The sequence below is a fragment of the Dasypus novemcinctus genome, chromosome 3, assembly GCF_030445035.2.
Source record: "Dasypus novemcinctus isolate mDasNov1 chromosome 3, mDasNov1.1.hap2, whole genome shotgun sequence".
Classification (NCBI taxonomy): domain Eukaryota; kingdom Metazoa; phylum Chordata; class Mammalia; order Cingulata; family Dasypodidae; genus Dasypus; species Dasypus novemcinctus.
Genome location: NC_080675.1, coordinates 49,097,350 through 49,115,158, shown reverse-complemented (window position 1 = coordinate 49,115,158; position 17,809 = coordinate 49,097,350). Strand labels below are relative to the sequence as shown.

Here is a 17,809-nt window from a genome sequence, read left to right as displayed (position 1 = left end):
AGCCTCTCTCCACATCAGGGGCCTCCAGGATCAAATCCTGGTGAATCCTAGAGGAGAGAAAATGAGAGGCAAAGACAACACAGACAGCAAAAACAGCAGGGCAGGAGGAGGGGAAGGGGGGAAAATAAATAAATAAATCTTTAAAGAAATAAAGAAATACATACACACACACACACATAGGTTCACAGAATGGATAAAAAGAACATGAGCCATCCATATGCTGCCTACAAACGACTCACCTTAGACCCAGAGATGTAAACTGGCTGAAAGTCAAAGATTGGAAAAAGATACGCCACACAAACAGTAACCAATAAAGAGCAAGGATAGCTATACTGATGTCATACAAAATGGCCTTTAAATGCAAAAATGTTTTGAGAAATGCAGAAGGCCAGTATATATTAATAAAAGGGATAGTCTCCCAGGATGAAATAACTGTCCTAAACATCTATGCACCATTCCCAGGTGCTCCAAAATACATGAGGCAAATCCTAGCAGAACTGAAGAGAGAAATAGAGTTCTCTACAATATTACTTGGAGATTTCAACAGACCATTCATATCATTAGATAGAACAACTAGCTAGAAGATCTGCCAGGAAACAGAATTCGAAAAATACGATAAATGAGCTCGACCTAACAGATATGTACAGAATGTCGCATCCCAAATCAGCAGATTATACATTCTTCTCAAGTCCTCATGGATCTTTCTCCTGGATAGACCACAGGTAGATCACAACGCAGGTCTCAATAAATATAAAAAGATTGAAGTTATACAAAGCACCTTCTCAAATCTTAATCTAATGAAACTGGAAATCAGTAATAAATGGGAAAGGGGAACATTTGCAAATATGTGGAGGCTAACCAACACACTCCTAAACAGTCAGTGGGTCAAAGAAGAAATTGTAAAATTAGTAAATATATAGATACTAATGAAAATGAGAACACAACTTATCAAAACTTATGGGATACAGTGAAAGCAGTACTGAGAGGGAAATTTATAGCCTTAAAAGTCTATATTAAAAAAGGAGAAGGAGCTAAAATCAGAGACCTAACTGAGTAACTGGAGAAAAGGAACAGCAAACCATTCCCAAAGCAAGCAGAAGGAAAGAAATAGTAAAGATTAGAGCAGAAATGAGTGAAATTGAGAACAAAAAACAACAGAGTAAATAAAATCAAAAGCTGGTTCTTTGAGAAGATCAATAAAATTGGCAAACCCTTAGCTAGACTAACAAAGAAAAAAAGAAGATGCAAATAAATAAAATCAGAAGTGAAAGGGGTGAGAAGTTACAACTGAAGCCACAAAAATAAAAAGAATCATAAGATCCTTTTATGAGAACCTGTATATCAACAAACTAGACAGCCTAGATGAAATGGACAAATACCTAGAAATACGCAGTGTACATTGACTCTACAAGAAATATAAGAACTTAACAAATCAACCACGTTTAAAGAGATGTAGGGAAGCAGACTTGGCCCAATGGATGGGGCGTCCGCCTACTATATGGGAGGTCCGCGGTTCAAACCCTAGGTCTCCTTGACCCATGTGGAGCTGGCCCATGTGCAGTGTGGATGAGCACAAGGAGCGCCCTGCCATGCAGTGGTGTCCCGTGCGTAGGGGAGTGTGCCCCATAAGGAGAGCCTCCCAGTGCGAAAGAAAGTGCAGCCTGCTCAAGAATGGTGCCCCACACACGGAGAGCTGACACAACAAGATGATGCAACAAAAAGACACACAGATTCCCGGTGCCGCTGATAAGGATAGAAGTGGTCACAGAAGAACACACAGTGAATGGACACAGAAAGCAGACAACTGGGATGGGGGGCGGGGGTGGGGGGGAGAGAAAGAAATTAAAAATAAATAAGTAAATAAAAATAAAGAGATGAAATCAGTCACCAAAAATCTCCCAACCAAGAAAAATCCATGACCAGATCTGGCTTTACAGGTGAATTCTACCAAGCATTTAAAGTGTTCCAGTATATTGAAGAGCAGAGAAAATGCCCAACACATTTTATGAAGCCAACCTTATTGTAATACCAAAGCCAGATAAAGATACTACAAAAAAGAAAATTACAGACCAATTTCTCTAGTGAATATAGATGCAAAAGTTCTAAAAAAAAAAAAAAAAAAACTACTTGCAGATGGAATCCAACAGCATATTGAAAAAATTATACACCACTACCAAGTTGGATTTATTTCTGGTTTTCAAGGGTGGTTCAACACAAGAAAATCAATTAACGTAATATACCGCATTAACAAATTGAAGGGGGAAAAAAAACCATGCTCATCTCAATTGATGCAGAAAAGGTATTAAACAATATCCTGCAATCTTTCTTGATAAAAACACTTTGAAGATAGGAATAGAAGGAAAATTCCTTAAAACAATAAAAGGCATACATGAAAAACCCATAGCCAATATTGTACTCAATCAGGAAAGGTTGAAAACTTTCCCTCTAAGATCAGGAAGAAGACAAGGATGCCCACTGTCACCACTGTTATTCAATAATGAGCTATAAGTTCCAGCTAGACCAATTAGACAAGGAAAAAAAACAAAATGAAATAAAATAAAATAAAAATCCAAATAGGAAAAGAGAAGGTAAAACTCTCACCATTGGCAGATGACATTGATCCTATGTTTAGAAAATTTTGAATTGCCTACTACAAAGCTACTTGAGCTAATAAATGAGTTCAACACATGATGAACATGCAAAAACCAGTAATGTTTCTGTACAATAGTACTGAACAATCTGAGGAGATCAGGAAAAAATTGCATTTACAATAGCAACAAAAAAACTTAAATAACTAGGAATCAATTTAGCCAGAGAAGTATAGGACCTATAGTCAGAACTATAAAACAATGCTAAAAGAAATCAATGAAGACCTAAACAAATGGAAAGACATTCCATTTTCAAGAATTAGAAGACTAAATATCGTGAAGTTGTCAATCGTACCCAAACTGTTTTATATATTGTATTAGTCAGGGTTCTCTAGGGAAACAGAATCAGCTTCAGCAAGAGACATCTGTCACTAGTAAGAGATTTTATCACAGTCTCTCACGTGACCATGGGGATGCACAAGTCCGGCTTCCTCAGGCAGGCTGCAACCAGGGGCTGCAATGAAAGTCGAGTGAAGGTCCTTGATGAGTTCTGGGAGATGTTGGCTGTCCAAAGACCAGCTGTGAAATTCTCACTCAATGCTGGAATCACTTCCTCTTTTAAGGCATTCAACTCATTGGATAAAGCATCACTCATTGCAGATGGCAATCTCCCTGATTGCTGTAATTGTAATCAGCTATCTATGATTTACCACTGCAATGAAGTCAATGGTGACTAAAGCCCATAAATGCCCTTGTATTACAGTTAGCTCAATGCTTGCTTGGCCAAACAACTAGGCACAATTACCTGGCTGAGTTGATACATTAGACTAACCATCACATAGATTCAGTGCAATACCAATACAAATTCCAACAGCCTACTTTACAGAAATAGAAAAGACAATTACCAAATTTATTTGGAAGGGAAAGTGCACCTGAGTAGCCAAAATTATTCCAGAAAAAAAAAGTGTTGTGGGAGGACTTTCACAGCCTGACCTTGAAACATACTACAAAAGTACAGTGGTCAAAACAGCATGATATTCACATAAAGATAGACACATTGATCAGTGAAATACAATTGAGAGTTCAGAAATAAACCCTCACTTCAAACTTACCAAGTCCTTGTTAACAGGACAAAATAATCTTTTCAACATATGGTGCTGGGAAATATAACCAAAAGAAGAAAGTGAATCCATCTCACTTCCTATACAAGAATCAATGCAGTGATTCAAAGACCTAAATATAAAAGCCAGGACCATAAATCTCCTGAAAAAAAATGTAGGGAAACATCTTCAAGATCTTGTGGTAGGAAGTGGTTTCTTTATTTTACACCCAAAGCATTAGCAACAAAAGGAAAAAATAGATAAATGAGAACTCCTCAAAACTAAACACTTTTGCACCTCAAAGGACTTTATCAAAAGGCAACTCAATGGGAGAAAATATTTGGAAATCCATATCCAATAAGGGCTTGACATTCATGATATATAGAGATACTACAACTAAACAATAGAAAGAGAAATGACCCAATCAAAAAATGGGCAAAAGACTTGAATAGACATTTGTCTGAAGAAGGAAGGCAATAAAACACATGAAAAAATGTTCAGCATCACTAGCCATTAGGGAAAAGCAAATCAGAGCCTCAATGAGATATCATTTCATGCCTATTAGAATAGTCACTATTAAAAAGAAAACAAAAGTTTTGGGAAGAATGTGGAAAGATAGGAATACTTACTTGTGGTGGGAACATAGAGTGGTACAGTGACTGTGGAGGACTGTTTGGCATTTCCTTAAAAGGTTGAATATAGACTTGCCATGTGACCCAGCAGTACCACTATTGGGCATATATACTGAAGAATAAGAGCAGTGACACAAACAGATACCTGCACACCTATGTTCATGGAGGCATTATTCGCAATTGCCAAAAGGTGGAAACAACGCAGGTGTCCATCAGCCAATGAATGGATAAACAAACTGGTCTATATACACAATGGAATATTATGTAGCTGTAAGAAGAAATGAAGTCATGAAGCATATGACAACATAGATGAACCTGGAGGACATTATGTTGACTGAAGCAAACCAAACAAAAAAAGAATAAATATTATATGATTGATCTATTATGAACTAAATATATTGTGTAACCTCATGGAGTTAATAACTAGAATATAGGTCACCAGAAAATAGAATGAGGTTAGAAAATGGAAAGCTGAGGGTCAGCCTGTGCAGAATTGGTGAAAAAGTTATTTGTTAATATTTGGAAATGAATAGGAAAGGTGAGAGCACAGCATAATGTTTGTAACTAGCAGAGCTATTATATGGGTATGACAATGGTTGAAAGAGAAAATCTAAGGTCACATATATTACTAAAAGGAAAGCTAAAATGTTATGTGGGACTGTATAACATAGTAAACCTGTGAAATTTGAATATGGGTGATATTGCATATATATGACTCTTCAACAAATATATGTTAATGTTACAAGATGTTAATATCAGGCAAGAAAACGCCAAACTCACCTTGTGCTAAGTGAGAAAACCAGACACAAAGTACTATGTATTGCATGTTAACGTTTATATAAAATGTAAATATAAATAAATCTATAAGGATGGAATTAAATTACTGGTTATGTAGGGCTGGGAAGGATAGAGGGATTGAGAGGTGACTGCTAAGGGGTCTGGAGTTTTTCTTTTTGGAGTAATGAAATTGTTCTAAAATGTTTTGTGGTAATGAATGCACAACACATTGATTATACTAAAAGCCATTGAATGCACACTTTGGATAGATTGTATTGTAAATGAATATATCTGAGTAAAAACTGCTTTTTAAAAAAAATGTGGAGGTTTTCTTTTTTTTTTCCTTTTTCTTTCTATTCTGAAACAGGTTTAAACATGCTCCTGGAAGCCTTCAAATAATTTACCCAAGAAACCATCTGGGCCTGGAGCTTTTTATTTTTCTTTGCTTTTTTCCTTTTTTTAAAAAATATTTTTGGATGGGGCCTGAAAGCTTTTCAGAGAAGTAGTTCTTCAAAAGCTTTCTCACTTTCTTCTATGAAATTGGTCTGTTTCATTTACAGAGCTCTTCAGTTAATTTTAGTAGATTGTTTTTTCATGGAAATCTATTTCTTCCAGTTTTTAAACTTTATTAGTAAATTATTTTTGTACGACTCTTTAAATTTCTTTGCATCTAGTGATCAGTTTAAAAGCATTGTTAAGGAAATAACCTTTATTTATAAATCACAGGTTTCTGCATACTTTTGAGAATGTCTAACATAGTTATGTAAAACATGTAATTTATTCCATCTTTAGATGATGCAGTTTTCAGAGTCTCAGAGGAGCCTCTTGTTTAAAAATGTCAAATTAGGACATGAACTTTCTATGTACTCTTTTTTTTCTTTTTTAAAGATTTATTTTATTTATTTCTCTCCCCTTCTCCCCCCCCCCCCCCCCCATTGTCTATTCTCTGTGTCCATTTGCTGTGTGTTCTTTTGTCCGCTTCTGTTGTTGTCAGTGGCACGGGAATCTGTGTCTCTTCGTGTTATGTCATCTTGCTGTGTCAGCTCTCCGTGTGTGTGGGGCCATTCCTGGGCAGGCTGCAATTTCTTGCACGCTGGGCCGCTCTCCTTCCGGGGCAGACTCCTTGCGTGTGGGGCTCCCCTACGTGGGGACACCCCTGCGTGGCACGGCACTCCTTGTGTGCATCAGCACTGCGCATGGGCCAGCTCCACCCGGGTCAAGGAGGCCTGGGGTTTGAACTGCAGACCTCCCATGTGGTAGGCGGATGCCCTATCCACTGGGCCAGTCTGCTTCCCTCTATGTACTCTTGGTTAAAGGAGGTGCCTGGACAGCTGGCTGGGGATGAGGAGACAACATTTAGGAGGCATCAAACCTGTCATAGTCTGTGACTAAGGAGATTGGCCCAGGATTGCCAATTATAACCAGGCAGTGCATGGTTCAGGGTTTCAGATTAGTCTAGCCAGGTAAATTAGGAGCCCTGGGGTTGCAAGAAAGCATCTTGATTTCCTGGGGTGTTGTGGATCTTGAAGAAACTAAAATTAATTTGGGGAGTATTTGAACTATTAAACTTTCTCATCCATTAGTGTGGCTAGATTCATTCATCTTTTCTCTTCTATATTCAGCTACTCTCCAGAGAGACCGAATCTTCAAACATTTTACCAGGAAGCGCCAGAGGGCTATGCGGAGGCGAGTCCACCAGATCAACGGACACAAATTTATGGCCACGTATCTGAGGCAGCCCACGTACTGCTCTCACTGCAGGGAGTTCATCTGGTAAGATGCTCCTTGGCTTGTCCTCCCCAAAGAGCTTCTCTCTACTAGAGGCTTCCCCTGATTATGTGCGACTTCAGGAGAAAGCATGGCTATTAAGAATTACTGTAGGATCTAATTTTTGCCTCTCCTTCTAATATGTTGGCCCAGCAATTTTAAATCCCCATTGCAAAAAACAAAAACAATTTGCACAAATGAGGTTTAGATGTTACTGTGGCAAACCAGGCTGTTGTTGAGGATTTAATATCACTGGATGCAAACTGGCTGATATATCCCCCTCCTTTAAGGCTTCTTTTAAACATTTTTGCAGTTGGGGAACAAAATTATGATCACATTCAGAGATCTCTCTCTCAAGTACATAGGCTTTAGGAAGTACTTCTTTGGAAGCCTCAGGGACCGAAGGTGCTGGTGAAGGCTCACAAAGTTCAGGATCAGAATCCAATTGTACTGGCTCAAGGGCAGATTTAATTAAGCCGCAGAGGGCTAAATGCTCAACAGTAACCTGTCCTCCTGCCTCACGATGGTAGTTTAATTTTTCACCCACCTTTTTCCAGTCTCGCAAATCTAGGCTCCCCTCACTGGGAAACCAAGAACAATACTCAAAGAGACATTGGAAAAAAGACACAAGTTGTTCCTGTGCTACCTTAGTTCTGACAGCTTTGAGTAGCTCCTGCAAAACCTTAAGAAATTTATACTGTTCCTTAGATAACTGAGCTCCCATAATTACAATGAGTCGTGGACGTGAATTGTCCTGCTTCCCCTACCAGGAATGTATGACCGGCCAGTATCCCTCCTTGTCCTCGTCACTGTGTCGGGTCCCTGTTCAGGCACCACTTGGGGTTCAGAAGTGGGAAGAGTCTTGTCCAGCAAGACTCAGATGCATGAAGAAAGTACACGCATACACAGCAGTTGTATGCTCAAAGAAGCTTTCTTTCCCTCTCCCCATATATATTTCCCTGTTTCTAGCCTTGATGCAGAATTAACAGCCAATCATAGCTTGTGAATCTATTTTCCAGGTTAATCATAAGCACGTCTAACCTAGTACAGCTCGTGATTAAATGTCTCATTGTGTGTTTCAAGCAGGCTGTGTTTCGAACATCACAATCACTTTCATCCCCTTATGTACTGAACAAATTTCTATGGCTACTACATGGCTTACAAGGCTTCTCAGCCAGACATGATGGTGACAATCGTTTTCAACCATCTGTGCTCAAAGTTTTCCTTGAACTTCCATCCGGATCTCACAGAGGCAGCCTGGTTTGCCACATGTTACTTCTTTTTCCAAACATGTTGGTAAAGGTGTTAATGGATCATGAGCTGGTTAAAAAGCATTAGTCAGAAAGAGATAATTGGATAATTAGTCCCTGAATAAGATAATAGGAACAACAGTATTGCTTTAGGATGGTGCAAATCCATGAGGTGATGATTCTGGAAATGAGTCTTTGCAAGTAAACTAAGCTAGTGAATCTGCAGTAGCTGTCAGCCTTAGGGTATATAGGTAAAGGTAGTGGCCACCCATTATTATGCACTCTCTCATGGCCTGTAATCTAATTCCTGGAAGTTAAGAATATAAGATGATTATTAGTTGAGAAATTCTAGATGATTTGGGATAGTATAGTACTACACATGCAACTCAAGCTTGAGTCTCAGAAAATCTGCAATGTAAAATAAATTTAGGGAATAGTTATATTAGTGTCCACATACTTTTATTTGGAAGAAGAAAAAAGAAATATTCAAACACATGTGCACATGTATAGGCATATATATACACACCCATCTCAGAAGGAGAAAATGTGTCTGCAGCAGGAAAGAGATCTATGATCTATGCTTTTGTTGCAGACTTAGTCATTTTGTTTCATGAAGGCACAGAGTAATTTCTGATTATTGATTAGTTACTTTGCATTTTATTTTCTGTGATGATTTTGAATGTTATGCCTTTTAGCAGTCAGCACCCAGGGTTAGTGTTTCTGGCATTTTTAATCAATGATAGAGTCTTATCTAAACCAAAGGCCCTAAACTGCCTGGTGACATGAAGCTTGTCAATGTGTCATAGCATTGAGAGTCTTTAGAAAAAAATTTCTATTGTGTTTTGTATTGGAAAAAAAAAAACAATGAAAACAAACCAGCAGCTTTGGTATCTGCAAGCCCATGTTCCCCCTTTGCAACCATCTAGGTTAGCCTCAGTCTCATCGCTCCCTTTGGTTGCCATTTAACTTCAAGTCACACCCTTTCTGCTTCCCTCACATATGTGACCTGCCTGACCCCTGTAGGCATTGATGTTACAACCTCTAACCTCAACAAACATTTCTAATGGAAACTAATTTGATGATTTCACTAGTTTTTTTTTTCTATTAAGGAAACATTAGCTCCCAGTCTTTATTTAACCCTGTGGCACATACTTATACACACATACTTAAAATATTGGTATATGCATTATGTATATATATTTTCACATATATTTTTCATGTATATATCCTATATATTTCATAAATACATACACTCAAAACATATATATATGGTTAAGAGTATGGACTCTGGCATTAAATCTCCACCAACTAGATGTATGATCTCACACAAGTTACATAACTCACCAATGTCTCCTCCTTTGCAAAATAGAGGCAATAATTTTATTTTACTTATTCAACTTACTAGGTGCCAGGCACAATTCTAAGCATTTTATATTATTGTATTATGTATATTATTGTGTGAGATAATCCCCAGTGTACAGATGAAGAAACTGTGACTCTCAAAGAAGTCATTACTTGCCCTACATCACACCAGGGCATCTGGCTTCAGAATCTGTGCTCTCATGCATCCTGCTATATTTGCCGCCTCTCATGGCTGTATTGAGAATTAAATGAAATGGTATATGTTGACTACTTGATCCAGTGCCTGGAGCATCCTAAAGTCTTGGTAGAATGTGGTCTTGGTTAATGAGAATGAGAGTAATATCACCATCACCCATGCACTGTATTAGGGAGAGTCAGAGTTTGCGGGGCCTTGGGGAGCATATGGCAGCAGCACAGACACTCCCCTTTGGACTCCAGGGGTGATGTGGGGCTCAGTGTCAGGAAAGAAGGGGGGTGCCCCAGGCCAGACAGCAGTTATGGGTTCAGCCGTTAACTTCAGTGTGTGTGTGTATCTGTTAACTTCAGTGTATGTAAATCTTTCTGCACGTGTGAGGGAGAGTGCTGCATAAGCTAGTGGGATGACTTTCCACAGAGGCTCAGGCACACATTCAGACGAGGGTTTGTTTTTGAATGTTGCCACAGAGGGAGGTGGAATGGGAATCGCCATCACCCATCCGTTTATATTCCAATCCACCAGGTGGTTTCCTTTGTGTCTCATGGTAACAAACAAGGTTCAAAAAGTACATTGTCTTTGTTTCTTCCCTGAAATTGTGTTTTGTATAAAGGAATAGAGAATGAAATTGGTTTTCCTTAAGGACTGTGACTATAGGAGGTTTATTACTAAAATATTTGACTGGTCTTCTTTTCTCTATTGTCTTGAACAGGGGAGTATTTGGGAAACAGGGTTACCAATGCCAAGGTAAGAAAAAAATTTTTAAACATGTTTAATCTTGCTCCTATGTTTAAAAGTGATGGTACCAAGAGAAAACAGGAAACATTATACATTCCATTATTAATGTAATAAATAATTCTCTGTAGGTCAGATGAGACCCCCGCCCCAATAATCATAACTCTTAAGTTTTAGTTAAATTTTAGTTATATTGTCTTATATTAGAGATAGCATAGAGGGGACATTTTTATCCCTGAAACCCAGGATACCTAATAAGGGTCAATATTTTAAAGATTATTTTTTCTCAGCAGTAATATGGAAGTGCTGATACATAATGCCATTTTGTGAGAAGTACCCTTGAATCTTGAAGATAAACTCGATTTTTACAGTCTCATTGTCAATAGTGGGGAGAAGTAGCATAATGCTGTTTTCCCTCTACCAGTATAAGGAATAAAAACTATTATCCAAGTTGCTTTATTGATTTCAAAAAAGAAATGTGAAAAATGTTTAAGTTGCTAGTGATCTTTTAAGTTATTAAAATGATATATAACCAAGACTACGGTAATAATATACCTACATGCCTGTAGTCTCAGTCAAAAAGGCAAACATAATTCACAATCCAGAATTGGTGTCATTTTTTGGCTGGGGCGTCTCCAGCTCCAGGATGTGCTCTGCAGTCAACTCTGGTCCATCTCGTGCATACAAAGATAAGTTGAGACACTTGATGAAAAAGATCACAGTTTTTAACTTAAACTACATGTTTTATGATATATATTTGTTGTTATTATATTTCTTCTCCTCTTTGGCCTGTAGTGCCAAGTGATTGAACAGGCTGATTTTTCCATGGGCGACCTGCTGTTCAAAGAGCAGAAAAGAACATTAGTCAGGAGATATGATGACACCACTTTTTCTTATCTTGCTAAGAGATATAAAACCAAATACTTACACGGAGTAAGATATACTATGCTAACACTGACCAAGAGCAAGCCAGGTAGCTCTATGAATTTCAGACAAAGCAGACTTCAGAACAAGGACAATATCAGAGATAAAGAGGGGTATTACATAATGATGGAGTTATTTCTCCAGGAAGACATAATGACCCTTAAGTATGTGAACAAAAACTGATGGACCTACATGGAGAAAGTCAAATCTGGTATGGTAGTTGGGGACTTAAACATCCTTCTTACAGTAACTGATAGATCCAACTGGCAGAAAATCAGTAAGAATATAGTTGACCTGAACACAGCTATCTGTCAACTTGATGTAATTAACATTTATGGAATGCCTGATCTAACAATACCTGAATACACATTCTTCTCAAGCTCACAAGGAGCATTCACTAAGACCATGCTCTGAGCCATGAAACATACTTTAACAAATTTAAAAGAATAGCAATCATAAAAAGTATGTTCTCAGACTGCAGTGGAATTAAACTAGAAATCAATAAGAAAAATAGAGCTGGAAAACTCCCAGATATTTGGGAGTCAAATGGGTCAAAGAAGAATTTTCAAGAGAAATTTTAAAAGTATTTTGAACTAAGTGAAAATGACAATGCATCTTATTAAAATTTATGTACCACAGAAAGAATAGTCCTTAGAGGGAAATTTATTGAATGCATATATTAGAAAAGAAGAAAATTCTGAAATTAGTAATCTAAGCTCCCACCTTAAGAAACTATAGAAAGAAAAAAAAAAACCTATAGAAAGATAAGAAACTTAAGCCTATAGCAAACAGTAGAAAAGAAATAAAAATTAGGTCCGAAATCAGTGATTTTGGGGGAGTGGACATGGCTCAAGTGGTTAAGCACCTGCTTTCCACATGGCAGGTCCTGGGTTTTGTTTCTAGTGCCTCCTCCCTGCCCCCCCCCTCGCCCCAAAAAAAGACCAAACAACAAGAAAACAGATGAAAAAAACCAACTCGGGTTGCTGATGTGGCTCAGTGGTTGAATGCTGACTTCTTATATGTAAGGTCCTGAGTTCAATCCTGGCCCTGGTACCTCAAAAAAAAATCACATTGAAAACAGGAAAACAATAGAGAAAATCAACAAAACCCAAATCTGCTCATCAATAACATTGATAAATATCTAGCTAAGCTATCTAAGAAAAAAACAAATGCCTTAGAAAATAAAGTCTTTCTATGTGATGGATGGTTTTGAGATCCCCTCATATAAAAGTACCAGTTTTCCTGAGTACTTCTTGGTTCTTCTCAGAAGCCAATCTGAGGAAAGCTAGGTTTATTTTAAGGTATAGTATTACTTGGTGATGTGTCATCTGTCTTTATGTTCTTAATCCTAAAAATTTCAACAGGTCTTGAAAAAAAGTCTTAAAATGGTATATTTTTGCATACTGCTTCATTACACATGTTCATCCTTTAATGGCTAACTGGATCCCACCTGAACTATGTCAGTTATCTAGATGAAAAGTTCAAAATAATTATCATTCAGAAAGTTCTAAATAGTCAAATGGTTGGGTTATTCACCAAACATTTATTGATTGCCCATGCTGTTCAAGGCTTCATGCCAGGAACTCTGAGGGTGTCTCAAGGCAATGTGTGGAAGGTTTGAAATGAGGGGGGACAGAGCAAGGCTTGTAGAGGTCATAGGAATGAGAGATTGTTTCACTCTAGAAAGGAGCAGTTTGGGTATTTTCATGGAAGAGATGTGCCTGGAGCCGGGTCTTGTAATACATTTAAGATTCAGTTAGGCAGAAGGCAAAGAGGATATTCAGAGTTGGGAAGGGTGTGGATAGTGTGCAGGGGAGGGTAAAGACTTGTTCTGGGAAGAGCATCTAGATTAGTTTTTATTGAAAGGAAAAAAAAAGTGACATGGAACCTTGGGGTGGCCTGAGGAGGACCTAAAACCTGCCTGCGAAATGTGGACTTTCATTGACTGGCAGCAAGACACCATCGAAGGCTCTAGATCACAAGGCTGCAGTGATCAGAATCATTCTGTGGAAGATTCCCTGAAGGTGGATGTAGGATGGATTAAATGAGGAAGACCCAGGAATGACAAAATAAGCTCAGGACTTGCTTATGAAGAGTTTGAAATTGAGCAAGGGCCTGAGTTAGGATGAGGGCAAAGAATATGGGCAGGACAGGAGCGCTGGCTGCCGTCATGTGGGCCAGACGTCCCAGTCGAGTTACACTGGCTCTCTCTGTTGCACCTGGCTGGACTGTGAGCCTCTGATAAATGTATAATTGCTGGATTTAATTTCTAGTGTGCACCTGTGTCGTCCATAAGCGCTGCCATCATCTAATTGTTACAGCCTGTACTTGCCAAAACAACAATAACAAAGTGGATTCAAAGGTAAGGGGATAGCAGAGTGCTATTTAAGCTCCCCGCCCCTCCCCCCCCAATCCTTCTCCCATCTCCTTTGAAGCCAGTGGTGGTAGAGAATCGAAATCTCTCTCCTTTTAGTATTGTGACTTTTGTATTTCTGTACTTGTGTAGCACAATCTCTTTTTGAAACGACCACATTAGTGGTCAGCTGGGTGGAAAGGATACAGATCATCTCTACTAGTTTGGAGAGACCTTTGGCAAAGTGAAAAAGAGCACTGAGCTTGGTGTCAGACAACCTGGATTTGATGGGGAATCCAGCCTTTGCCAGCTCTCCACTCTATGAGCTTGGGCAAGACCCACAACCTCTCAGTTGCCATCTTTAAACGTGAAAAGTACTTTCCTCATGCAGTTTTTGTGAGGATTAAACAAGATAGACTTGATGTCAGAAGCACACTGTTAACTCTAAGTGCTCTTCCTAAATAAGGAGACTATCGACCTCCTCTAGCCTCTTAAATTTCAGGGAGAATATATCTACACTTAAAAGCCTGATCCTCATTCTTGCCACATGTGTTGCATTTAGCTGGGGCAGGCATACATCTTAATTTTGGGGGTGGAAAGCAGCTGGAGTTATGCTGACAATTGGTGGTTGAATTCACAGATGCATTGGAATTGGAAAGCAGGACTCTGGAACTCGGTGTTTTTTTAACACCGAATACACACACTGGAGTGCAAAAGAGTAAATAGAGACCTGGATCTCAGCTTTTATGAGAAAGAGGCCAGAAAAGGTTCAGGGGAGTAATCATTGCCCCATCCTTGCCATGTGTGAACCTGTTGTTATTAATGCAAATTGTGGTGTAGATTGTAGAGCCTATTCTAATTATTTGCTGGCAGCATTATTTAAGATTAAATCAGGGCCTTTGTGCTCAGATTGTCAGAATGCAAATGCCAAGCAAAATCTAAAAGGGTGGACAGTCACTTTACTGTTGCTTTGGAGTAAATTCCTTCTTTGTTTTCATGCCCTCTTGGTACCTATTTTTTTTCCTCCTATGACACAATTTCTGAAAGAACTTGTAGAAGTAGCAAGTGTATATAGTAAGTCTATAAAAGACCAGTTTAATCCTAAAATAAAAAGATTCTAGGAAATAGACATGGGTATGAGGAGGCTGGAGAGAAATAAGGCCTGGATATACATGATGAAATAAAAATTCTTAATTTCTATTTCTCTCCCAAAGTGGTGAACAGTCTAACACACACTGCAGTTGTCTATCCAGTTTTGTCCATTAGAAAATATGCTGAGCCTGGTTAGTAAGACCTGAGGAGTTCACTGGAACTGGGCACTGTAAATTATATACCCAGCTCAAGTGTCATGGTAGCAGTTTGTACCTGGTGGGCTTCTGTCACAGTTTTTACAGAAGATAATGGTTTGAGATTTTAGCTCTTGTCCTCTGGTTTCCTATTTACAGATTGCTGAACAGAGGTTCGGAATCAACATCCCGCACAAATTCAACATCCACAACTACAAAGTGCCAACGTTCTGCGATCACTGTGGCTCCCTGCTCTGGGGAATAATGCGACAAGGGCTCCAGTGTAAAAGTGAGTCGCTGGTGTGCGGTACCCACTTCTCCATGAGAACACGACACTGCGAGCTCTCAGAGTTCTATAGATTCAGAATCTGACCTAGGACAGATGTTTTAAATGTTTTGTAATTGAACAGCAGAGTCTCCACTAGTGTGCCACTTGTTAGGCTTGTAAAGAGAACTACATCTGATCCAAAGAATTTCTAACCATAGAAACATGAAGTCAACTATCAAATTCAATGTCCTATTTATTTATGAAGCACCAAGAACAGACTAGACATCCTGTATTTTAAGAGATAATGTGAAAGAGTGAAAAATGGAATCTTGGTTAGAGAGGGAGGGTGGTAAGAGACAAGGTGGCCAAAAGAGAAGGTTGGGTTCTAAGTAAGAACTGGCTCAAGAGTAGGTCTGATATCCTCACCAGAAGTAAGCAATGGAAATAGAGTCCCCAAAGTATCATTTGAGCTGCCTTGGGTTTTCTGAGAGGACTGTGGTAGGATTTGAGCAATAGATAGAAGGAAAGACACTAAAAGCATGGGGGCCAGAGTTAATTAATTTCTTTAATTGATTGGAGATCTTGCCTTAGCACAGGATCTGAGGGGGCGGGATGAGGGCCTATCCATGTCCTGTCAGGAGTTGGGGAGATCTTGGCCTCTAATCATCTCCAGAGAGTGTTACTGTACCCATCTGGGTTTGTGGGTTCACTGTCCCCAAAGAAGTACATGTGCCTTTCATATGGAGGCATGGGGAGAGGCAGAGGTGGTGTGAGTGTAGAGACACTTCCGTTCACCACCCGGACTTACCAGGACTGCTTCTGTCAATGAAAAGGAGCAGCCACTTGTCCAAATTCTTTTATCCCTCTAGAACAGCATTTAATAATTCTTTGCTCCCATAACCAAGAGAGCAGCCAGCTCATGTATTGCTTTTAGGGCACTGATGCAAGCACTACTTGCTCTTGAGCTTGACGGTCTCCCCAGGGTGTGGATCTCCAGCATGAAATTCCTCTTCTGCTTTCCAGCAGTAGATGCTGATGTGCAGAGCTGTGGGGCACCTCTGGGGAGCTCTTGTTCCAGTGACCTGAGCTGCACACCTATACTAATTTTCACTTTCGTTGTCTCAGGGTGCTTTTGAAAGGCCTCTGTAGGCTCATGTGCCTCCATACCAGCCTTCCCGTTCCCAAGAGAGTTCTATTTCCATGAAACTAATGAAGCTGAGGCCTTAAGGCCCTTCCAGGCAAAGACCCCTTCCATGGCCCTGTACTCGATTTGATATTCTTTTCCTTGAAGAGGGCACCTAAGTTATCTAAACTTCTGGTCCCGTGACCACCTGTGTCTGCCTCCAAAGACGGTCTGAAATTCCAAAAAATAGGGCACTGGCTGCTTGCTGCCTCCCATCCAGGCTGCATTCAGGAAGTGTTTGGGACTTTGTTTCTGCTGCAGAACCTCAGCTCCTTCGATGTCCCGAGTCAGCACCTCTGCCCCAGGAGCTTAGCTCACTTCATGCCACTTTTACCACCGCTATTCGTTCTGACCTTTAAAACGTTGAAAAGCCTCTCCACACTTCACCCGCCCCAGTAAAGCAGTTAGAACCACAGCCTGTGACACTGAGACCCACAGCCTCACAGGATGCCCGACTGCGCTGCGAGGTCTTCCTGACCACAACAATACTCAGAAAGAAAGCTCTACTTAAGGGTTTTTCTCTCCAAAACACCATTTCCATCCTGTCAAAACAGCGATCTAACTGCTACCTTCTATTGCACTGCTGAGAGATGAAAGGAAAAGAATAAAGTCAGTTGACTTGATTCCTTTTTATTTAATTGACTGCATTGTCACCACGATGAATGTGCTGATCTGGTAAATCAGCAGTGACTGTTACCTATAACGTACATGAATGCAGTTATCAAGTCATGGTGAAAACTGTGTATTTGAGATGTTTTATTCCTCCATATGCCAGGCTTGCCGCTTCTGTACAAAATAGTGGTAGATAAAATGTCAGGGATTATTAGTTTCACTTTAATTTTATGAGAAGATGGTGCTGTTCAGCCAGTAGAACTCCTCTCTCATAATCTCTCAGGTTATTAAAGTTCTTTTTTGTGGCACGTGTTGACTTGGTTGCCTTCTGAATGTGGATTCGGTTTTCCTCTTCCCTACAGTATGTAAAATGAATGTTCATATTCGATGTCAAGCCAACGTGGCCCCAAACTGCGGGGTGAATGCTGTGGAGCTAGCCAAGACTCTTGCCGGGATGGGTCTCCAACCTGGAAACATTTCTCCAACCTCGGTGAGACTTCCTTCTTTTCATGTATTATAGTGTAGAAGTTGTTCAGATGTGGTAAGCTTGAATGAGAGTACCTGCATAGTCAAAGTTTCTGATCTCAGCAAATACAACAGATTTATTGTATACTTTAGGAGCATTTTGCTCCACAAATAGATTCTGCCTACAATTATATGACAAGAAATAACCAGCATGCAGGAAGCGGGGAAGGATTTTTTACATCAGTTTCTTGCCCTTGTGGTCTGATGAAAAGCCTGGAATCCAGGGTCCTGGGTTATGCTCTTAGCTGGGGCCT

General features: G+C 39.6%; 1 protein-coding gene across 2 annotated transcripts in view; it reads left to right on the top strand.

The window, feature by feature from the left end:
• PRKCH (protein kinase C eta) overlaps positions 1-17,809 on the top strand; it is a 254,059-nt gene that overhangs the window by 116,525 nt on the left and 119,725 nt on the right. For both annotated transcript variants that reach the window (XM_012525622.3, XM_058293322.2), the window contains 5 exons: positions 6,720-6,870; positions 10,382-10,416; positions 13,602-13,690; positions 15,127-15,256; positions 17,393-17,520. In XM_012525622.3, coding sequence (XP_012381076.2) covers positions 6,720-6,870; positions 10,382-10,416; positions 13,602-13,690; positions 15,127-15,256; positions 17,393-17,520 — 533 coding nt within the window. The remainder of the gene's footprint in view (positions 1-6,719; positions 6,871-10,381; positions 10,417-13,601; positions 13,691-15,126; positions 15,257-17,392; positions 17,521-17,809) is intronic.